This window comes from Mauremys reevesii, linkage group 1, assembly GCF_016161935.1.
Source record: "Mauremys reevesii isolate NIE-2019 linkage group 1, ASM1616193v1, whole genome shotgun sequence".
NCBI lineage: Eukaryota > Metazoa > Chordata > Testudines > Geoemydidae > Mauremys > Mauremys reevesii.
This window is the reverse complement of record NC_052623.1, coordinates 13,163,495-13,186,865: the sequence shown is the minus strand read 5'-3', so window position 1 is coordinate 13,186,865 and position 23,371 is coordinate 13,163,495. Positions and strand designations below refer to the sequence as shown.

The following is a 23,371-nucleotide window of genomic DNA, read 5'->3' as shown; positions in this document are numbered from 1 at the left end:
CCAGACACTCATCTAAAGCCAAAGCAGAGAGAGGCTGGTTTCCAGAGATCCCCTGGACTGTTAGAGTCATGCACGTGGTCCCTGCTAACAGTAGTTATGGGCAGTGTTTGAACCAACTCCACACTGGCCCAGCAGCTCACTCTCGCTCAGTTTAGACAGAGGGGCCTAACTCCAAGCCAGCTGGTAGTGGTTTGAGCATTGGCCTGCTAAACCCAGGGTTGTGAGTTCAATCCTTGAGGGGGCCACTTAGGGATCTGGGGCAAAACTTGGTCCTGCTAGTGAAGGCAGGGGGCTGGACTCGATGACCTTTCAAGGTCCCTTCCAGTTCTAGGAGATTGGTATATCTCCAATTATTACCTTACCTCCAGCTGGGCCCAGCTGTGTCTGCAGCACTGGGAAGCAAGCAGAAGCACGTATCTGTGTGTCAAGGAGGAGACGAGCACAGAGAGCAGGGCTAGGAGAGTTTATTTCTCCAGAGTCACAGACGCAAGCTAGAGGGGCTCAGATTTCCAGCAACTCCCCATGGTGGTCCCTGGGGATTCTGGCTGGCCCGTGGTGGCCAGCAGGGGGCAGGACGGCGTTCCCAAGCATTGCTCCGGTTCTACGGGCTGTAGGAACTCTTGGTGTCAGCGTTGGGAGCATTCGTCATAGCAACACAGCTACCCCGGTCAGAGCCCAATCAGTCACCATGGGGTGCAGAGACTCTGGCTCCGGCCAGGCCCTGCCTGCGGCCATGCTGGGCAGCACTTCCAGTTAGTCTTCTGCCAGAGCAGGGGCCGGGAACCGAGACCCCTCCGGGAGCTAGGCTCGGGCTGGGGAAGCTCAGACAGAAGAGGAATTGGAGCAGCGGCACAGGAGGGAGAGACCCAATCACACGGCAGAACCAGCAGCAAGGTATGCAAGGGTAGGGGTGGTGATGCCTCGGTGCGCATATGGGGCCCCTCCCCCCCAGAGCTACAGCGAGGAGGGTCTCGTGGGCTGAAGCGGAGACACCAGGGCAGGCTGCAAGCCAGGGGAGGAGACACCTGTATTTCCAGGGGGCGCAGGATGGCAGGGAAGGAGACAGAGCAAGGCTGGATGAGAGGGTCCAAAAGCCTTGTTCTCTTCGCAATCTTCATCCCCCAAGGCGTCCCAATGCCTTTCCCCTGCACCCTCCTCTCCCCTGCCCAGCCCCAGATATTTGCCGTCTTCCCTTTGGGGTTTCTCCTGCTCTGCACATTCAAGTGCAAAGACAGTGGCCAATCCTGTCAATGGAGGGCTGAGGGGCACAAGCACCCAGATGACCAGAGCCGGCTTTAGGACGTGCGGGGCCCGATTAGAAAGAGCTGCTGCCAAAACGCCGCTGAAATGCCGCCGAATTGAGCTGCCGCCGAAGACTGAGCTGCTGCTGAATTGCTGCCACTATCTTCGGCGGCAGCTCAATCGGTTGCCGCTGTTTCCGGCGGCACTTCAGCGGAGGGTCCTTCCTTACCTTGCAGGGCCCCTCTTCCAGATGCTGCAGGGCCCTGGTAGGTGCGGGGCCTGATTCACGGGAATCGGGCGAATCGGCCTAAAGCCAGCCCTGCAGATGACTGCGGGCACCATCGTCAGAGGGGACCTGCCTGGCTCTGCTACCCAACAGAGGAAGTGCACCCAGCCAATGAGTCACAGCATGTTACAGAGCTCAGTCCCCAGGGACACGGTCCATGGAGGGATCTCCCCGCAGAGCCCGCTGGAAGAGAGGAGCGTGGCAGGAGAACACGGAGACAATAAAACCATGGAGTGAGTGACGTTCAAGGGCAGGAGAGGATGGGGATAATCTGGTTCTATTGAGTCTTGTCCAGGTTAGAAGCAGCTGGATGGAATCTTGAATCATCTGCCGGCCAGAGCCCAAGGCAGGGCCGCAGGGTGAACACACCCCATGCCTAGAGAAGAAATATTTCCTGTATAAGCCAGTGGAGCTGCCAGAGTCAGAGGCCATAGCTAGGGTGCTTTCAGCCGGCCACCAAGCCCTGCTATTTCAAGACCCAAGGACTAGCAGCTTCCAGATGCTCAGAGCAGGGACAGGAGAGCAGCCAGCAGCAGCAGCAGGACAGCCCGCGGCGCAGGAGAGGCGTCTCTCCCGTTCTGGGCATAGTACTTGGCCACAGCCACGTTGGGGTTCCCGTTGGCAGGGTCGAACCACATCTGGATGCAGCGCCCGCCGCCCCGGTGCTCCGTGGTGTATTTGTACGAGTTGGACCAGATCTTCTCGCACAGGTCTGCCGGCCGGGGGAAGATGTATTTGAACGGTTGGCACATGAAGCCACGGGGGCACTGGTTGGTCCCTGGAGAGGGAGAGAGAGGGCAGCAGTGAGCAAGCTGTGGCTGGACTCCCGCTAGCCAGCCTCCCCCATCTCTGGCTGCTAGGCATCCGCCAGTCCCCGGCTACGGGCTGAGCTGGCAACGGCCCAGCTGGCTTGTGGGAGAAACAGTCTTTGTAGCCACATCACTCACCGCCTGGATTTATCCTAGAGGGGCTGCCTGGGCTCTCACCCCCCTCGGCTAGAGGGACTTGCTTTTGTCTGAGCAAGAAAGATGGACGGTTTAGTGCCAGTAAGAATGAGACACCTAGAAGTGCTGGAGCTGGGGCTGGCTTCCTCCCAGAGCTGCACCAGTGCACCTTGATCCTTCTCCTAGGGAGTTCTGCTAACACAACATTCACTGGTTCCGAGACCAGACCCAACCACTGTGATCAGTGAGTCTGACCTCCTGCCAGAGACCTGCCCCCAAATAATCCCTAGAGCGGAGTTTTCAGAACAAACAGCCAAGTTTGATTTAAAAACTGCCAGTGACGGAGACTCCCTCATGAAAGGAGGGAGGGGTAGTTCAGTGGTTTGCACATTGGCCTGTTAAACCCAGGGTTGTAAATTCAATCCTTGAGAGGGCCATCTAGGGAAGTGGGGTGAAATCTGTCTGGGGATTGGTCCTGCTTTGAGCAGGGGGTTGGACTAGATACCTCCTGAGGTCCCTTCCAACCCTGATATTCTATGATTCATGTCCCTCGGTAAATTGTTCCAGTGGTTAATTACTCTCACCATTAAAAATGTCACCTTATTGTCAGCCTGAATGTGTCTAGCTTCAACTTCCAGCCATTGGACTGTGTTAGACCTTTCTCTGCTAGACAGACAAGCCTGTTACTAAATATCCGTTCCCCACGTAGACACTTCTAGACTGGAATCAAGTTACCCCCTAACCTTCACTCTGTTGAGCTAAACAGACTGAGCTCCTTGAATCTATCCCTACAAGGCAGGTTTTCTAATCCGTTCATCAATCTCATGGCTCTTCTTGGACCTCTTTCCAATCAACTTCCTTCTGGAATTGTGGGCACCACAGCTGGACCCAGGATTCCAGCGGCGATCACATCAGTGCCAAACACAGAGGTGAAATCACCTCTCCGCTCCTACCCGAGATTCCCCTGTTTAAGCATCCCAGGATCACGTTAGTCCTTTTGTCCACAGTATCGCACTGGCAGCTCCTGTTCAGCTGATTATCCATGTCTGTCTATCTGCCTCCCTGCCGCACCGTTCCCAATCTTTTTCCTGCTCACTGCTTCCCAGGATAGAGTCCCCCACTGAGGGAATTCGGCCTACATTCCTTGGGCCTAGGTGTGTACATTTTGCTGTATTAAAACACACATCCATTGCTTGGGCCCAGTTTAATCGCTCTGTATCAGGGACGTGTCCTCTTCGGTATTTACCACTCCCCCAATTTTTCAGTCATCTGCAAACTTTATCCGGGACAATTTCATTTCTTCCGGGACATTAATAAAAATGTTTAGTAGCGTAGGGCCAAGAACCAGTCCCTGCGAGACCCCACTGGGAACACACCCACTCAGCAATGATTCCCCATTGCGAGACCTGCCCATTAGCCGGCTTTTTATCCACGCAACGGGTGCTGGGTATGGGAGGTGGCGCTTACCGCAACTCCCAGGAAGTGGCCACCAGGTCCCTGCAGCCCCTAGGCTCATGGGCAGCCAGGGAGGCTCCACGCGCTGCCTCGCGCCTGCAGGTGCCGCCCCCACAGCTCCCTTTGGTCTCAGTTCCTGGCCAATGGGAGCTGCGGAGCCGGCACTCAGGGTGTGGGCAGCCCATGTGCCTAGGGGCCACAGGGACCTGATGGCTGCTTCCGGGAGCCGCCTGGAACAGGGGCAGGTAGTGAGGACTTTTAACGGCCCGGTCAGCGGTGCTGACTGGAGCTGCCAGGGCCCTTTTCGGATGAAAACCGGATGCCTGGCAACCCTAGGTGCGCGGAGTGCGGTGGGTTTTCTCTCAGCGGCTCACTGACCTGAGGTCCAGTTCCAGCCCTTGTGCCAGTTCTCTTTGCAGGTGACGGCATCCTGGCAGTCCTCCCACCACAGCTCACAATCCTCCTTGCACAGCGGCACATTGAGGATCCTCTCCCGGCGCCAGCTGGTATCCGCCTGCCAGGACACGGGGCTGTGAGCATCAAGGGGGCAGCTCTGGGCCACAGTCACCCCCAAGCCACCCCAGGGAGCAGAGGTTACCTACATGCTCTTCTCCACCCCGTGATCTAGCTCCATGGAATGGCATTGCACAGGAACAGAGCCAATGCTGGTCCCAGCAGAACCAGGCCCAGTCCCCGGGGGAAGAGAGCCTCACAGCAGCCTCCCCGCACACCTGAGCAGCAGCATCCACAGCCCAACAGGCGTCCCATGCAGCTCACTCCAGCTCGGTGTCCAGGAGAGCTCCTCTGCTCCCAGCCAGGGGGTTGGAAGAAGCCAAATCAATGCAATCTCTAAGACTGCCTCCCCCGTATGCACCCAGTCCGAGCCCTGTCGTGCCGGGACAGAGGCAGCCTGTTGGAGTGCTGGGTCACAACCGTGCTGGTGCGACCCGGGAGGTACATAAAACACAAGGGAGGTTTTCTTCATTGCAGCCACCTGCCCCCAGGAGCCTTTGGAGGAGATTGTCCTGCGCACATGCAATGGGCCCCAGCTGGATACAGGGTCACTGATTGTCAGGGGGAGTTGAACCCGGACCTTCAGCACTGCAAGCACACGCCGCTACTGCTTGAGCTGAAGGAGCGCGAGACTCTATGCAGTCAGCTGTTACCCGCCACTAGAGGGAGCCGTGAGCCCATGCACCAAGCCAGCCTTCTCCCCACCCCCAGTGCCCAGCCCCAACGCCCCCTGACCTGGTCGATCCAGGGCCCCAGGTTGGGCGAGCACTCGTACAGACACGTGTCCTGGATGAAGTGCTGCTTGCACTTCTCTGGCATCACCCCGCAGTGGTTCCAGTTGAAGTTGTACAGGTAGGACTGGTCCTGGTGGGCCTCCGTGCTGGTGTTGGCCGTGCAGCAGGCGTTGTCTTTCCACAGGACACACTGCGAACACAGCGAGAGAGGGGTACGCAGGGGATTTCAGCAGCTCGCCCGGGGGGCAGACAGGATGCTGTGGATGCAGCAGCATCACCGGCCTCGAGTGGTGCCTCGGGGGACTGCTCCTGCCGAGGCCAGGCCCAGGGCCTGGCAGTGGCGATAGCATTTTGCCCTTCTCTTTGAGGCTCTCAAAGCACTTCACAAGACTAGTGAATGGAGGGGCCACGCCCAGGCAATGGGGAGCGTGACGGGTGGATCTGCTCATGCTGCTCACTCTGCGGGATCAGCAAGTGGGGGGGGGGGGGCTAGGCCTATGGGAAAGGGCCACAGAGCCAGGCCCCATGAAAACAGTCTTGGTGCGTCGCAAAAACCTTCCCTCCAGCACCTTTGGCTCCTCCAGGCACCCTCTGCCGAGGCAGCAGTCCCTAGTGGAAAGGAACAAGCCTGCACTGGAAGGGACGACAGGTCCAGGTGACTCCGTTATTCGTCACCCAGCGCCCCGAGTGGTGTGACATCAGCCTGACGTGTCACTAGGCCAGCGCTGCCTTACCTGGCCATGCAGCACGTCCTCTGGGCCTGGCTTGGTTTTGTGGTGCTTGGCGTCCATGCACATGTTGAGCACAGATTCCTTCGCAGCACTGGCCACACAGGCAACCAAGAGCCCCAGCACGGCCCACCGCGCGGCCATCTCCCTGCAGCCAGGGCCAGGGGTGGAAGAGAAGACACGTTAGAGCAGCTGCCCAGATGTGACTTTGCTCCCCTCATTGAGTGCACGCTGTGCCGACAGCTCCCATGTAACAGCATCAGTGTTAAGGTGCTATAGCGGGGTGGGGAAGCTATGGCAACTCTCCACACCATGAGTGGCCGGCCCGCCCCACTGCGGGAGGGGAGCTGGGTTGCCAGGCTGTTAAAAGTCCAGTCAGCTCCACGCAGCTCCCGGAAGCGACCGGCATGTCCCTGCGGCCCCATGGCGCTGGGGCGATCAGGGTAGCTCTGTGCGCTGCCCCCGCCCCCTGTGCCGGCTCCGCGGTCAATGGGACCTGCGAGGGCAGCGGCATTGTGCAGAGCCCCTGGCCCCTCTGCCTAAGGGCCACAGACGCCAGCCACTTCTGGGAGCAGCACTGATCCAGGGCAGGCAGGGAGCCTGCCTTAGTCCTGCTGCACCACCGACCAGGAGCCGCCTGAGGTAAGCACCACCTGGCCAGAACCTGCACCCCGAACTCCCTGCCACAGGTCAGAGCCCCCTCCCACACCCTAACTCCCTCCCACACCCAGCACCCCAATCCCCGCCACAGGTCAGAGCCCCCTCCCGCACCCTAACTCCTGCCCAGACCCCACCCCCAGCACCCACCCCCCCCCCACAGGTCAGAGCCCCCTCCCGCCCAGACCCCACACCCAGCACCCCAACCCCGCCACAGGTCAGAGCTCCTCCCGCCCAGACCCCACACCCAGCACCCCAACCCCTGCCACAGGTCAGAGCCCCTCCCGCCCAGACCCCACACCCAGCACCCCAACCCTGCCACAGGTCAGAGCCCCTCCCACACCCGAACTCCCTCCCAGACCCCACACCCAGCACCCCAACCCCGCCACAGGTCAGAACCCCTCCTGCCCAGACCCCACACCCAGCACCCCAACCCCTGCCACAGGTCATAGCCCCCTCCCACACCCTAACTCCCGCCCAGACCCCACACCCAGCATCCCAACCCCGCCACAGGTCAGAGCCCCTCCGCCCAGACCCCACACCCAGCACCCCAACCCCTGCCACAGGTCAGAGCCCCTCCCACACCCGAACTCCCTCCCAGACCCCACACCCAGCACCCCAACCCCGCCACAGGTCAGAACCCCTCCTGCCCAGACCCCACACCCAGCACCCCAACCCCTGCCACAGGTCAGAGCCCCCTCCCACCCCCTACCCCCCGCCCAGACCCCACCCCCAGCCCCCCACCCCCCGCCACAGGTCAGAGCCCCTCCCGCCCAGACCCCACACCCAGCACCCCAACCCCTGCCACAGGTCAGAGCCCCTCCGCACCCCAACTCCCTCCAAGACCCCACACCCATCACCCCAACCCCCCGCCACTGGTCAGTGCCCCTCCCGCACCCTAACTCCCTCCCAGACCCCACACCTCCACCTGCACCCCAACCCCCCGCCACAGGTCAGAGCCCCTCCCACACCCTAAATCCCTCCCAGACCCCACAGCCAGCACCCCTGCCACAGGTCAGAGCCCCCTCCCTCCCAGACCCCACCCAGCACCCCAACCCCTGCCACAGGTCAGAGCCCTCCCGCCCAGACCCCACACCCAGCACCCCAACCCCTGCCACAGGTCAGAGCCCCTCCCACACCCTAACTCCCTCCCAGACCCCACACCCAGCACCCCAACCCCCCGCCACAGGTCAGAGCCCCCTCCCACACCCTAACTCCCTCCCAGACCCCACACCCAGCACCCCAACCCCCGCCACAGGTCAGAGCCCCTCCCGCCCAGACCCCACACCCAGCACCCCAACCCCTGCCACAGGTCAGAGCCCCTCCCGCACCCTAAATCCCTCCCAGACCCCACACCCCCACCAGCACCCCAACCTCCTGCCCCAGCCCTGATCCCCCTCCCACACCCTAATTCCCTCCCGGATCCCGGATTCCAAACCCCCTCCTACACTCTAACTTCCTCCCAGAGCCCGCACCCCAAACCCCCTCCCCCAGCCCTGGGTCCACTCCTCAGCCCCACCCAGAGTCCAAACCCCCAGTCAGAGCCCTCACCCCCTCCTGCACCCCAACAATGTGCCACAGCCTGGAGCCCCCTCCCACACCCTGAACCCCTCATTTCTGGCCCCACCCCAGAGCCTAGGGGAAGCCCCGAGCCTCCGCCCCCCCTGCAGGGCTGTGTGTGGCCTGTGATTGATTTTTTTTCTGTGGGTCAGTGGCCTCTGATAGAAAAAAGGTTCCCCACCCCTGTGCTACAGCCTGGTGCTCTATGAAAACCCAAGAGAGGGAGACCACGAAGCCACCTTCTGGCAGCTTTTATATCCCAGGCATCTCAGTGAGACACAAGTGATGCACCCACCCTTTTGACTTCTCCTTGGTCTTGAAAGTCTCCTTGACGCTCTGAGCTGAGCGCCCACAGTCTCGCCTCAAGAGTTGCTGGTTTCCACCCTAGCTGTGAGCGCCTCTCCACCCAGCACCCACCCGTGGGTGCATTCATTCTATTCCCTCTGAATTACAGCACCAGACACTTGCTTCTTGTTGCATCATCTGACCCTTGCCCAGAGATTCATGTGGCTGAGCAGTGGGCCAGTGGATTCCTGGCCGGCTGTTAGCTAGTATCAGAGCCAGTCAAATCTCTTCCTGAACATTAGCATGGTCAGCTGTACAGCTCTGTGAGGTAGGGACGAGTCTCCCCCCAAAGCTGTGGAATGGGGAAAAGGTTAAGCACAGACACTGACCGTCAGCTCTCCCACAGGCAGGTCTTCGCACAGACTCCACGTACTGCAGACTGTTACCATGTACAAATTCACAGTCCTGCCTATAACCCGGACACAGCTCCAACGCACCCTCGGCCTTTGGGTGGGGAGAGAAATCAGGCACCAGCGCCAGGCCCTATCACCTCTTCCTGTGGCATCACCCCTTTCACCGATGGGGACCCTGCTGAACTCATCTCAGTGCTCTCTGAATGCAGGAGAGGCTGGAATCCCTCAAGCTGACACAGGGGGAGAAGTAGAATTTATAAATCATCCGCTCCTGATCCCCTAGTCTGACCTGCTGTGTAGCACAAGCCAGAGACCTGCCCTGAATGAATTCCTGCTCGAACGAGAACAGATTGTTCAGAAAAACAGCCAGTCTGGGTTTAGAAGTTGCCAGTGATGGAGAATCCACCATGACCTTTGGTAAGTTGTTGCAATGGTTAGTTACCCTCCCTGTTGTAAATTTACACTTTATTTCCAGTCTGAATTTATCTTCTTCAACTTCCCCAGCCATTGGGTTGTGGTAGACCTTCCTCTGCCAGACTGAAGAGCCCTCTACTATTAAATTTCTGTTCCTCGTGTAAGTACTTGGGAAGCGATCAAGTCACACCTTAGCATTCACTTAATTAAACCAAACAGATCTAGCTCCTGGAGTCTCTCTGTGGGAGGCAGGTTTTCCTGTCCTTGAGTCACTCCTGGGGCTTTTCTCTTAGCCAGCTCTACTGTATCAAGAAGTTATTTTACTAGCCCTTTAACTGGGCTAGGGAGGGAAACTGAGTCACTATCTTACACCTAGCACTGTCTGGTTACTGTTACCTTCCACTCAGCTGGGACAGGGAAACCAGACTGGTCAGTTACACACTAGCACAATGTTATGATGTGAGGATCACAAGCCAGAAGAGCATGTGACACTCGCAAAAGCCAGTTCAGGGGGGGGATTTAAAGGGAAAGAGTAAAAATTATTTCTTTTCATTTCAGGTTTCTGCATCCCCTGAGCTCGTTTCTACAGCCCTTTGAAGGCAGCAGATACAAGACCCGAGAGCAACGCGTAGATTGCCGTCCCTCCTTTTTAAAAAAACAATAAAAATATTTGTCAGCCTCCCATTTTTCTGCATTAAGTGATTTCCTCCATCTCCAGGTACTAGCCTATAAACTACAGATTAAGGGCCCCCTCCCTACAGCAGCCTTATAAAGCATTGTCAAAGCTAATTACATTTACACCTAAACTCTAGACAGAAGACACCAGCCAGCCTTGATCACAACAGAAAAACACATTAAAACGTCAGGGGAACGTACCTTACAGAAAGGCCAAACCAGAAAAGTTCTTCTCAGTAGCTTCAAGCAACTGGTTAGCAGGGCAGCTACACCTCTGGAGTTAATACAAAGCCCCCAGGTCTGAACGCTTTTGAGCAACGCGGGTGCTGTGGTTAACAAGGCTTAGTTTTAATCAGTGCTCATTACCTCCGGAGTTAGTAACAAAGAGCTTGGTGCGTTTGCCCGGAGAGTAGCTTAGTGCCATGGAAGAGGATGATCCAGCTCTTCATTTCAAAGGTCAGATGTCTGATCAACCCTTGGCTAATGATTATAGTCCAACCTCCTGGGCACTTTTCCTTTGCGCTGTATCTCAGGTGAGATAAAGGAGTCATAGAACTTCTTGCTCAGGCCTCTTCCTTCTAATCTTTCAGTAACTAACCCACTCACCTGAGGACTCTACCTAGCCTGTGTTTGCATTGACCTGGGATGCCCCAGTACAGCTCAGAGAGGCTTGCTGTGAGGAGTGTTTAGCATAGTACGACTCGCACACTGTCACCTGCCAGAGCTGGGATGTGAACCCAGGACTTCTGCAGCCCAGGCCAGGCCAGGCCAATCCCCTGTGCACTAGGCCATGCTGCAACGCTCCAAGCAACTCTGTGGTAGGGTGACCAGCAAGTGTGAAAAATCGGGATTGGGGGGGTAATAGGAGCCTATATAAGAAAAAGACCCCCAAATCAGGACTGTCCCTATAAAATTGGGACATCTGGTCACCCTACTCTGTGGACACCACTTTGAACCCCTTGGATGCGCTGTAGCCGTATAATGGGGAATACGTCAGGCACGGTGGGCTAGTGGTTAGAGCCCCGGAATGACTGACAGGCAAGCTGGCCTGCTCACCTTTGAGCTCTGGGTGAGAAAAACACCATCGAAGCACAAGCGGTTCTGGTTATCTTCACTCCAGAGATGTTACCACACAAGCAAAAGTACCTGATAAAGTGACAGGAGCAATTCACTTGTGTGAACTTCAGGGTAATCTCTATGGGATCTGGATCACTGCGGCTGATTACAAAGACAAGGGACTTGCTAAAAGCCATGTGTCCATATATAGGGATAATCAGAGGACAAGCTGCCCCCTGGCTAAGCGGGTTGTGTGGTCTCTAGGGAATACAGCTCGTCCTGTTTTTCTCCTCCCAGTAAAGTCCCCCTCTCTGCTACACTTTTTGGTGTGTCATTGTAACGAAGCTGGTTCTGGCAGGACCCAACTGAGAGTGCCAATTCAGGGCAGTTACAGCCCAAGGCTGGGGGTTTTTCCACCTCTAAGGCAAACCAAACCAGCCAGACAAAGAGGACTTTGGTCTCACCCCACTGGCTAAGCACAAGTCACACAAGCAATTTCCTTAGACACTCCAGTTTCCCAGTATCATCACCAGTGCCACTCATCATGGGGACAAATGGTTATGAAAACCAACACCCCAGTAAAAGAAAAAAGGTTCTCCTGATCCCAAAGGACCAAGCCCCAGACCCAGGTCAATATACAAATCAGATCTTACCCACAAATCACGCTGTTGCCAATCCTTTAGGATCTAAAATCTAAAGGTTTATTCATAAAAGGAAAAAGATAGAGATGAGAGCTAGACTTGGTTAAATGGAATCAATTACATACAGTGATGGCAAAGTCTTGGTTCAGGCTTGTAGGTTCAAATCAAGTCTCTGGAACATCCCCAGCTGGGATGGGTCATTCAGTCCTTTGCTCAGAGCTTCAGTTTGTAGCAAAGTCCCTCCAGAGGTAAGAAGCAGGATTGAAGACAAGATGGAGATGAGGCATCAGCCTTTTATAGTCTCTTCCAGGTGTAAAAACACTTCTTTGTTCTTACTGTGGAAAATTACAGCAAAATGGAGTCTGGAGTCACATGGGCAAGTCCCTGCATACTTTGCTGAGTTACAAAGCGTGTCTGCCTTCTCTCCATGGGTCAGTTGTGTAGCTGATGGTCCTTAATGGGCCATCAAGCAGGCTAGGCAGAGCTGACACCAACTTGTCTGGGATGTTCCCAGAAGCACAGCATAAATTTGAAATACAGACAGTATAGAGCCAATATTCATAACTCCAACTACAAAGTTGATACACACATATATAGACAGTATAATTATAACCAGCAAACGATAACCTTGTCTTAGACACCTCATTTGACCCCCTTTGTACAAGATTTGGTGCCACTACAGGACCTTGGTTGCAACCATGTTCTATACGGTCCCAGTTCAAATCAATAAGGGGACCATCGTTCCTTTTTATTCCGTTTTATTTTTCTTAATGTTCCCTGGCCGCTGGGCTTTATGCCACTGGCTTCCAGCTAGCAGTATTGCTGATCTTCTCAAGGGCAGCACCCCGGATGTCTGGCAAGGGCGGCTCGTCAGACCCAGCAAGTGAGGTGCAGTCCACCCAAGAGTTCCCAAAAGCCACAACATCCATTTTGCATGTTTGTTTTTATTGACTTGATAAATATCTACAGATTTAAGGGTAAATTGGGGGTGGAGTTAAATGTCACAGCTCACTCTCTGCAGTAGCCAAACGCCAACCCCCAAAATTCAAAGCATGCAGGGCTGCGTGAGGCTCAAATCTCGGTATAGCGGAGAGTGCCTCATGTAGTTGCAGTTCACCACGCCCAGGAGTCACTTTATCAGGGCATTGCTGTATTAACCACAGCTTGGTGAGGCCACAGCAGGATTGCAGCAGTTAAGCCTGGGCTGCATGGAGTGTGCAGCAGGCAGAGATGGGGCTTGCAGCTCCTCAAAGGGCCCCATGCATGGGCACAAGGAGTCGATGCCAACACCCCAGGGCCACCTCATGCTCTGCCACTCATGCCAACTTGGGTAGCTGTGGCAGCTCCTGCTTCCAGGTCTGCCTGCTGCTTCTTCCTTCTAAGTAGCTATTACATTATACATTGGGGTGCGGGAGGGTCGGTATTTTGTGATTTGTGCCTCCCCTGTCAAAAAAGTCAGGCACCACCACAGCTGGCACAGCGAGGAGTCACATGGGTGCCAGAAAAGAATGGAAGAGGCGTAAGCCACCCCTCAGGGGCACAGCTGGTGATGATTTGGGGGCTCTGGCTGTGTCGCTTCTGAACTGGGAGTGACTGTGAAATTGTGTCATGAAATGACTGGGTCATGGGAAACCTCTATGCCCGGGCTGTAGTCAGTCACTGGAGGCGTGTATGTGCGGTGTCTCAGTGTGCTGCCCCTGCTCTGCGCAGACAGCCGACGCGGCACACCTCGACCAAACGGCCCTGTAAAACCACAGGTCCGTTTCAGTAGCAAAGGCACCCAGCCAGGTTTATTATCGATGACGCATGGTCCTAGAATCCCATTGATTCTACAGAACCCCTGAGCCATGTATGCCCGTTACAATGGACCAGCCCAGTGAATGGTGGGATTTTCCGTTCCCCCCAGGCCAAAGACACCCCCTCCGAGACCTCTTTATTCCTCAGTACAAACAAGTTATGTGTTGCCTCTCTGATGTGGTTAGTTACCACCCATCACCTTGTACATGTCGGTTCAATAAAAACATTTCTATCCATCTCCCTGTCACCCTGACCTTATCTTTAAGAGGGGTCAGCATGTTCCTGTTATCTTTGGGGAGTGTGTTTGTACCATACATGGTATCGGGGTGTTCTGGTACCACACTTCTGGAATGTGTTTGCGTAAGTGGTGTGACGTTCCCCTGGTGTTATCAGGATGGGTGATCTGCTAGGTCACTCCAATCCTCGACTCTGGGAGCCAGCCTTACCCTGCTCTGCTGTGAGAACCCCACTCCCAGGCTGTTCACGCACAGCCTCTGGCTTGTAAGCTGCTCCCAGCTATGTGAGTGAGCTGCTGCTTGGATTGTGCAACCGAATGACACTAGCCAGTATCTCCAGTCCCAGGCACAACCCTAGTGTTGTCAGAGTGGTACCGGCGTGGTGCTCTGCTCTCTCCAATGTTGATATCACTCGGCTGCGTGTGTGTGTTCCTCTGTGTGCTGCCCCAGCGCTGCGCAGATAGCTGACACAGCAGACCCGACGAGAACCCCCAATAACCACAGAGTCCAGTAAGATGCAAAGTCACGTCGACCAGGTTTATTGCGACCTCGGACACAATGGCAGTTCCTCGTAGATTACTTAGTCTACCGGGCATACTACGAGAAAGTGCCCAGCCTAGGGGGCAGTGGAAAGTTCCGCCACTGACAGAGCCGGGTCCATTGCCAAGAGGCACTTTCTCGTAGTACGCCCGGTAGACTAAGTAATCTACGGGGAACTGCCATTGTGTCAGAATTCGCAATAAACCTAGTCGACGTGACTTTGCATATTTTTCAGCTCAGTACTAATGTGGACACAAGAACAAATGGATATAAATTGGCAGTCGGGAAGTTTAGGCTCGAAATTAGACGAAGGTTTCTAACCATCAGGGGAGTGAAATTCTGGAACAGCCTACCGAGGGAAACAGTGGGGGCGAAGGACCTCTCTGGCTTTAAGATTAAGCTTGATAAGTTTATGGAGGGAATGGTTTGATAGGATAACACTATTTAGTCAATAGGTCAATAACGTGCCGCCACTGGTAATTAGTACCGAGGGTCAATGTTGGGATATTGAAAGTCTTTTTCCCGAGTGTCTGGCTGGAGAGTCTTGCCCACATGCTCGGGGTTCAGCTGATCGCCATATTTGGAGTCAGGAAGGAATTTTCCTCCAGGGTAGATTGGCAGTGGCCCTGGAGGTTTTTTGCCTTCCTCCGCAGCATGGGGCACGGGTCACTTGCTGGACGATTACCTGTTACTTGAAGTCTTTAAATCAGGATTTGGGGACTGCAACAGCTGAGTCAAGGGAGAGAGAGATATTATCAGTGGGTGGGTGGTGCTTTTGTGGCCTGCATTTTGCGGGAGGTCAGACTAGATGATCATAATGGTCCCTTCTGATCTTAAGTTCTGTGATTCTATGCTAGGTGAATATGTGTTTCTGCAGCATCAGCCCTTTCCGTGCCAGCTTCTGTGAACCAAGCCGGCTTCTGGCTCACAGCTTAACTTTGCTTTTATGTTAGCAGAGTCTTGTTCATTACTTCAGTTCAGGCCTCAGGGGGGCTCCTGGGGGCCTTTATCAGGCCTACTCACCTACACTAGGACTGTCTTCTTGCAGTGTCCAGTTATGCCTGCTGGACACTGCAAGCTTATTGTCAATTTAACAAAGAAATTGATATGTACCAGGCTTGTTATCCCAAGGGGAGTCCCTGACATGCTTCAAACCAAACACACTGCTTCAGGTAGAATAAACAAACAAATTTACTAACTACAAAAGATAGATTTTAAGTGATTACAAGTCAGAGCACAATAAGTCAGATTTGGTCAAATGAAATAAAAGCAAAACACATTCTAAGCTGATCTTAATACTTTCAGTGCCCTTACAGACTTAGATGCTTCTCACCCCAGGCTGGCTGGTTGCCCTTCAGCCAGGCTCTCCCCTTTGATCAGCACTTCAGTCGCTTGGTGGTGGTGTCTGTAGATGGAGGTGGAAGAGAGAGGAGGAGCCTGGGAAACGTCTCTCCCTTTTATCATGTTCTTTCTTCCCTCTTTGCTTTGCTCCTCCTCCCATTCAGAGTCAAGTGAGCACAACCTCATTGCAGTCCCTAACTGACCAAAGGAAGGAGGGTGACTCACTCGAGAGTCCAACAGATCCTTTGGTGCTGCCTAGGCCAGTGTCCTTTGTTCCTGAGAGGCTGGGCTGGGTTTGTCCCATACGTGCCCTGATGAGGTGTGAACTGCCCCTCTGCTCCTGGAGAGTTTTGCCTGGGCTTGTTATAAGCCATGAGGACACATTTTCAGCCTCATAACTATATACATGAAATTACAACCTACAACATCACTATAACAACCATGCTCAGTGCATCATGAGCCTTCCGAAGACACCCGACATGACAAGCTGCATTGGATACCACACAATCATATTATAAGGCTGAACGTGGGGGTGCTGGGTGTTCCCCTGAGGTACAGAGCATCACAAGTGGTCTGTGCCTGCCACTTCTCAGGAATGTTTGTGTTTTTTGCACTACCAGCCTGTTCTTGCCAGGTTCTGTGAACTTGCCAGCAGGCATGTTTCATAACCGGGCCTGACCTCTGCGCACAGCCTGACTCCTACTACCTTTGCTTCATAGCAGCCGGGCTTGACCACTACTTTAATTCAAACCTCGGGCCTCAGACCAGGTCCCTTACACCAGGCCTCATGTCTCAGGCTCTTTTTCTAACACCCTGCGATCCCCCAGGAGTTAGCAGGGCTGTGTCAGGCCAGAGACAGGGGCCCTAACCACTGCACCATCCTGCCTCATCCCAGATGTCCACTGGGGGACGTTCAAACCCCACAATCATCTCAGAGGAGTAAAGAGCATTCTGGACAAGACACCATCCCCTTAGGCATCGTGCCTTCCTAACCTTGCAAATCCAGAAGGGCTGCCCGAGTCTGAAAGGACAGCGATGTAAACCCCATGGGCCTGTTTCTGTCCAAAGGAGCCAAGACATTTATTCATAACTAGCCCGGATTGTCAAAAACACTTTATTAACTGACTTATCTCCACCACCCGCCCGGCAGGGAGGGCATACAGCTCCTTGCCAAGCTCACGAGACCATGCCTCCATGGGTGCACCTGGCTCACTTGCAGCTGAGCACATCAGGTCTCAACACAGTCCACGCCTTCTGCAAACAAGACACCAGATTCCAGCCATGATCAATTTTGACAATGTCCCGATTGCCGTGTTAGAACTCCCCAGGACTTTGATGGGATTTATTGCTCAATGGCTTTGGCTGCGGGCCTGCGGCGGAGTGTTCTGGCTTTTTTATGACAGCAGTAACATTTTGCTGGGGTTGGCTAATGAACAAAAGGAAATTACCCAAAGTATTAAAATACCGTTAACTCTTTCACTGGCCAATTGCTGCTCTATCGCAGCCTCTGGGGAGATGACGAATACGCCTTGAAAATACCCAGAGCTCCACTGAATTCCTTGTTGATGCAGCTGAGCACCAGATCATATCATCCTAGAATCTCAGGGTTGGAAGGGACCTCAGGAGGTATCTAGTCCAACCCCCTGCTCAAAGCAGGACCAATTCCCAACTAAATCATCCCAGCCAGGGCTTTGTCAAGCTGGGCCTTACAGATGGTTTTACATCAACATTAATAATAATTTAAGTGGTGGTGCCGCGCCCCTCCCCCCCAGCCTGCGGGGGTTTAACGCAGCATCGCGCCCCCGTCACGCGCAGCGCAGTCTGGGGGGGGAGGGGCACGTAGCCGGCGACCCCAGCAGCGGAGCAGGCCCTGGGGGCGGGACCTGCCGCCCCACTTCCGGCCTCCGGTGCTGCCCCCTGACAGGAGCTTCCGCCCCCCCCTCCATATGCGGATCCGCGTTTAGAGACGTAGCCCGACGAGGGGCGGGGCTAAGGCCAGCCCAGCCCAGCCCCCCAGCTGGCTACAGCCGTGCCCCAGGCGGGTGGGGGGGACGTGATTTCTCGCTACAGAGACGAGCCTCCCTAGCACGGCGCATGCGTGAGGGGAGGGGACTACGCGGCTCCCAACTGTCACTTCCGGCGCGCAGGAGGATATGCTTCCGGGTTAGCCCCCCCACCCCCGGCGCAGCCAGGGCGCGGCTCTGGTGTCCGGTAAGTGGAGCGGCCTCTTGCCACTCCACGTGACCCACGCGTGACTCTGCTGCTGACCCGGGAGCCCCGCCCCCACAAGCCCCGCCCCTCTCAGTCGGGAACCCCGCCCCCTCTTACCCCTGCAGCCCCCCCCAGGGTGCGACCCCCCCCCCAAACCACGTGCACCGCCGCCCCCCCGCCATGTCCACCCTCTTCCCCTCGCTCTTCCCGCGCGTCACCGAGTCCCTCTGGTTCAACCTGGACCGGCCCTGCGTGGACGAGAACGAGCTGCAGCAGCAGGAGCAGCAGCACCAGGCCTGGGTGAGCAGCGGGGGCCCGGGGAGGCGGTGACCCCTGGCCGGGGCTCCGTCAGGCCTGGGCAGCTGGGACCCCTAACAGGGATTCCCCCGCCAATGGCCGTGCTCCGCTTTACAGAGCTGGAGCTCGCATACAGCCAAGCCTAGACTGCAGATCTTCGGCCCTACTTCCCCCTCCCACGGAGCCGTCCTGAAGAGAGCGGGGAGCAGCCTTCCTCGTGCTGCCTTGGAGCAAAACGCCTTCTCCCTCGTGGGCAGCCAGCCAGCAGCACGGGTTAGTGGGCAGAGCTGAGAGTCAGGGGTTCCCAGGGTCTAGCCCTGCCTCCTTCTGTGGCCTCTCCTGCCCTTGCTTCAGTCTTTGCCTTGGCGAGAACCTGCTTAGCGGGGCTGGGAGGCCTCCAAGGAACGCCTGGGATTGTGCTGCAGCGATGGGCAGCCGTGACCCAGTGCTGAGCTGATGATGCTGGGGAGCTGGGCTGCAGGGGGAGCCCACATTCGGATGAGATGTAAAATCAAGGTCTTGGGCACTTGTGGGCATTAGATTCCCCCTGGCAGTTTTCATAAGAGTTGTTTTGTGAGCCCTAGGGCCTGTGGGTAATCTGTGTAAATTCACAAAAAAAAAACGGGAGTACTTGTGGCATCCTAGGGTACGTCTTCACTACCCGCCATATCGGCGGGTAGCAATCGATTTCTCGGGGATCGACATATCGCGTCTTATCTAGATGCGATATCGATCCCCGAACGCGCTCATGTCGACTCCGTAACTCCACCAACGCGAACGGCGGTAGCGGAGTCAACATGGGGAGCCGCGGACGTCGATCCCGCGCCGTGAGGACGGTAAGTAATTCGAGATCAGATACTTCGACTTTAGCTACGTTATTCACGTAGCTGAAGTTGTGTATCTTATATCGATTTTCCCCCATAGTGTAGACCTGCCCTTAGAGACTAACACATTTATTTGAGCATAAGCTTTCATGGGCTACGGCCCACTTCATCAAATGCATAGAATGGAACCTATAGTAAGAAGACACATACAGAATATGAAAAGGTGGAAGTAGCCATACCAACAGTAAGAGGCTAATTAATTAAGATGAACTATTATCAGCAGGAGAAAAAAAACTTTTGTAGTGATAATCATGATGGCCCATTTCAGACAGTTGACAAGAGGTGTGAGGATACTTAACATGGGTAAATAGATTCAATCTAAGGTGCCACGAGTACTCCTGTTCTTTTTGCGGATATAGACTAACACGGCTGCTACTCTGAAACCTGTGTAAATTCAGCCTGTGGTTTCAGTTGGATACAGTCTTCTCCACTTGCTGGCCTAAGCACATAACACAAGGCAACTTTTTAAGCAGCTGCCACCCAGAAGTGGCTGCATTTCAGCAGCATTTCGTGACCCAAGCGCTCCAGATTACTTAGCAACTGGCGTAATGGATCAGACAATTGCTTCATCTACTCTGGTGTCCTGCCTCTGCCAACAGCCGCTCCCGGATGTTTTAAAATAAAGTGTATAGACTTATTGTGCAATACCTTCCCAGGGAAAACCAAGGCTGATTTTTATCCCCCTCAGACAGTTGATTTGCAGGGTACTGTGCTGAGGCGTTGTGTAGCATCAGCTTTTTCAAACTGACTTTCCTCTGTCTGTTTTGCCCCCACAGCTGCAGAGTATTGCCGAAAAAGACAATAATTTGGTCCCTATAGGAAAACCTGCCTCCGAGGTAAGAATCCTGACGCCCTTTTCCTGTGCTGTAGGGTTCTGGTTGTTAAGAAGGAAAGAGACAGATCTGGAGGTGGTGCGGTTAACAGTCCAATGTGCTGGGTTTTTAACTGGCTCAACAGGTGCTCATAACTTCCTGCTGAGGATTCTGGGTAGTGTAGTCCAGTAGAGCGCTCACCTGTGCTAAATAGAACTATAGCTACAGCCCCATGAAATTATTTGTATTGGGTTTTTTTGCAGGGGTGGGGGGGAATTTAGTAGTGTTCCATTTTATCCATGTGGGAGGCAGGGGGAATTGGGTCTTGCCCCTGGGGGGAGGTGGGAAACCCGGAGGGGGCGGGGCATTGGGTCTTGCATGGTGGGGAGAAACCCAGGGGGGTTGCAGGGCAAGCCCACCCCACAGCAGCGCCTCCTGTCCTGCGTGACTGGGCCCAGTTACCTGTTCAGAGCGTTGCAACATGGCGCACAGGGTCAGCACCGCTGAGGTTTGGCCCGGCCGCCCCTCCGTCGTGATGACAATGGGGTGGCCAGGTCAAATTTGAGTGAGTGGCGCTGCAGCCCTGTGTACTTGGGTGCAATGTCCAAGGCAGGGAGCCGGGCTCAGCCCCTTGGGAAAAGAGCCGCCTCTGCAAGTGAGTTTGTTTTGTTTTGTGTCAGTTCCTATTTGCAAAAAAACCATGGGGCCCTCACTGTCATTAGAGCTGCCACTAGAGGGCGTTGGAACACTCTGTTCACCTGTGACTGCCAGGGGCTCCTTGGGGGTCAGCTCAGCTCCTTAGAAGCTCCCAGTGATCTGGAAAATGACGAGACCCTCCTCCCCTCCCTCAGGCTGGGAGCACCAGGGAGGCCACATGCTCAGCCCACAAGGTGGAGGGGCTCACTCTGTTCCCACTAGCCACCTCCTCTGGAAAGGAGGTCTCCATAAAGCGAGACCCTGGCAGGGAGGAGGGAGAGATTCCATGCTAGGAAGCGGGGTGAATGGGGAGTGATCTGCTGTACTCAGTGACTTTTCTGTGTTCCTGCGGTTCCTCCATGGGTCTGAAGCTGAGTGGGGAGGGAGTGTCTCCCACCCCCGCCTTACCAGCTCACCACCCTGGGTGCGGAACCGAACTACAGGCTATGGGAGATCGGTGGGCCCAGCATGTGGGTGGGTGAGCCGGAAGGGCTGCGGAGAGGAGGGAGAGTGCTGTGGGAGCTGAGGGCACTGAGTGCTGGTGCAGGGGGTTCTGGGCCAGAGGACGGGTTGATTCCTAGGGTTGGGGGAGGGAAAGCCTGGCCGCGGAAGGCAAGAGCTGCAGAGCCGGGGGAATGGGGCGTGAGGGTCGGCCGGGGAGCGGTGCTACAGGGGGGCTGACGGCTGTGGGTTACCCTGGCGTCTGCAGCATTACGATGAGGAGGAAGAGGAGGATGACGAAGACGATGAAGACAGTGAAGAGGATTCCGAGGACGACGAGGACATGCAGGACATGGACGAGATGAACGATTATAACGAGTCCCCAGACGATGGGGAGATCAATGAGGTACGTTGGGGTGGGGCCTGGTGAACCTCAGCAGCTGAGCCGCTCTGGCGTCCACAGATCCCAGTGCGTGGGGGGGGACACGCAGAGAGGTGGCTGGGGAGAGCCACACTACCCAGCTACGTCCATCCCCCAGCACGGAAGGCAGCGATACCCAGGCAGGGGAGCAGGACAGGTCAATCTGGGAGTTTCCCTAGCACCCCTGAACCCCATGTGGGAACAAGCCTGCCTGATCATCCAACCCCAGCTCCAGTCTCTGTTCCTGACACCAGGCTGATGAAACAACCTGCACAGATCCCTCCCCAGCGCCTCACAGGACCCCTCATCGCAGGTGTCTCCAGGCAGCCTTCTCTCACTTTCTCAGCCCTGCTGGCAAATCCCTCCCCCTTGCTGCAGGAGCCCTGTCGGGAGCCGGGAGAGCTCCAGGGAATGGTATTATTTCCGGAGACTGGTAGCAATGCCGAGCTGTCTCAGTGACTTTTCCAGTCACCCCCCGGGAGCTGGGGAATATCCCCGTCCCAGGGCTTGGCTACACTTGCGAGTTAGAGCGCATTAAAGCAGCCCCGGGCGCCCTCGCTCACTCCCCATCCACACTGGCATGGCACGTAGAGCGCTCTGACTCCAGGGCTACAGTGCTGCTGGTACTCCACCTCGGCGAGAAGATTAACACTTGTTGCACATTGGCTGAAACGCCCGGGCGTCAGTGTGAACAGGGTGTTGCATGACTGTGCTCTGATCGGCCTCCGGAAATGTCCCATAATCCCCTTAAGTCAACTGGCCACTCTTGTCATTGCTTTGGATATGCCCTTTGAAAGCTCCGTTTCTGACAGCCGGCTGCTTATCTGCTCCGAGACAAAGCAAACGTGTGTGTGTGTGTGTGTGTGTGTGTGTGTGTGTGTGTGTGTGTGTGTGTGTGTGTGTGTGTGTGTGTGTGTGTGTGTGTGTGTGTGTGTGTGTGTGTGTGTGTGTGTGTGTGTGGCGAGGAGGAGGAGGGGGTGGGGTCTGCTGCTGTCTGAACTTCCAAGTCAGCATGCTGACATGCTCTCAGCCCCCCCAAAACCCACTCTCTCCCCCCACATACACACTCCACCCCCACCCCACCCCACTCATTTGAAAAGCACGTTGCAGCACTTGCATGCTGGGATAGCTACCACAATGCACTGCTCTCTGGCCGTTGCAAGAGCTGCTAATGTGGCCACGCCAGCGCGCTGTCAGTGTGGACAGACTGCAGCGCTTTCCCTGCTGCGGTCTCTGAAGCCCTCTAAATCTGCAAGTGTAGCCATGCCCCCAGTCTGACAGACAGAGGCACAAAGATGCTGGTTTGTCCCAGGTCACTTAGCAGCGGAGTTGAGAATAGAACCCAGGAGTCCTGCCTCTCACAACGCGTCCCTTCCAAGGGCCACTCTCATTGTGGGCTGTCCGCTGGGAATGGGCTCGGGAAAGCTGAAGGACTATCCTTCCTGTGTCATTTGCCCAAGGTGGACATGGAAGGAGCTGAACAAGACCAAGACCAGTGGATGATCTGACCCGGCTGCGTCTTGACCAGGTTAAAGGCTGCTGGCGTCCGCTGGAGCTGAAGGAGGGGAGGAAAACTCTCCCTTCTGGCTTGGCATTGCCTACGGGCATCAGATGGGACGGCTCGTCAGCACAGGGTCTGATGGACAGCGGCACTTGGAAGCCCTGGTTAGGGAAGTGTCCCCACTGCTGTCTGTCTCGTGACTATTTTGTGAATGGTGCATGGAACAGAATCTGGCTCAGCCTCAGGCCCCACAACGGTGGAGAGAAGCTTTCGGTGTCAGCGCCTGCCCATGTTACCTGTGCCAGGGCAGCTGCTGTTAACGTACAGCTCTGCATGGGATCATGGGACGGCCGGGGTGGGACAGAGCAGCCGGGGCTGGCTTCGTGTGTCTCTGGCTCTCACAGAAATGTGGGGGTTTTCCAATAAATACCACTTCAAAACAATTCTTTGAGGTTTTTTTATTAGTAGTATTACAGTAGCACCTAGAAGTTCACCCAGGATTAAGGCCCCAGTGTGCTGGGTGCTGTATGTATATTTAGTAAGAGATAGTCTCTGTCACTTCATATAAAGGGGCGTCGCCTTAGCATAAAG

At 55.4% G+C, this 23,371-nt stretch overlaps 2 protein-coding genes across 3 annotated transcripts; one reads left to right on the top strand and one right to left on the bottom strand.

Moving 5' to 3' along the window:
* Positions 1–488: 488 nt before the first annotated feature.
* Positions 489–10,342, bottom strand: FOLR3 (folate receptor gamma). Its single transcript, XM_039487753.1, has 5 exons — positions 10,108–10,342; positions 5,909–6,050; positions 5,176–5,364; positions 4,306–4,441; positions 489–2,306 (listed from the first exon to the last, which is right to left on the bottom strand). Exons 2-5 carry the CDS (start codon positions 6,044–6,046, stop codon positions 2,032–2,034), a joined length of 738 nt encoding a protein of 245 aa, XP_039343687.1. The 5' UTR covers positions 6,047–6,050; positions 10,108–10,342; the 3' UTR covers positions 489–2,031.
* Positions 10,343–17,535: 7,193 nt separating this feature from the next.
* On the top strand, positions 17,536–23,223 carry ANAPC15 (anaphase promoting complex subunit 15). 2 transcript variants are annotated; one of them, XM_039519541.1, is made up of 4 exons: positions 17,536–17,728; positions 19,686–19,745; positions 21,127–21,264; positions 22,740–23,223. In XM_039519541.1, exons 1-4 carry the CDS (start codon positions 17,612–17,614, stop codon positions 22,785–22,787), a joined length of 363 nt encoding a protein of 120 aa, XP_039375475.1. In that variant the 5' UTR covers positions 17,536–17,611; the 3' UTR covers positions 22,788–23,223. The 2 variants fall into 2 exon arrangements, with proteins under 2 accessions (XP_039375475.1, XP_039375467.1); XM_039519533.1 differs by lacking the exon at positions 17,536–17,728 and adding an exon at positions 17,761–18,028.
* Positions 23,224–23,371: the final 148 nt, after the last annotated feature.

Coding starts and splice junctions, on each gene's coding strand:
- ANAPC15 (XM_039519533.1), top strand. CDS start 17,909: ATGTCCACCCTCTTCCCCTCGCTCTTCCCGCGCGTCACCGAGTCCCTC. Junction 18,029..19,685: donor AGCAGCAGCACCAGGCCTGG/GTGAGCAGCGGG, acceptor TTGCCCCCACAG/CTGCAGAGTATTGCCGAAAA. Junction 21,265..22,739: donor ACGATGGGGAGATCAATGAG/GTACGTTGGGGT, acceptor CATTTGCCCAAG/GTGGACATGGAAGGAGCTGA.
- FOLR3 (XM_039487753.1), bottom strand. CDS start 6,046: ATGGCCGCGCGGTGGGCCGTGCTGGGGCTCTTGGTTGCCTGTGTGGCC. Junction 4,442..5,175: donor TGGGGCCCTGGATCGACCAG/GTCAGGGGGCGT, acceptor GTGTCCTGGCAG/GCGGATACCAGCTGGCGCCG. Junction 2,307..4,305: donor GGGCTGGAACTGGACCTCAG/GTCAGTGAGCCG, acceptor CTCCCTCTCCAG/GGACCAACCAGTGCCCCCGT.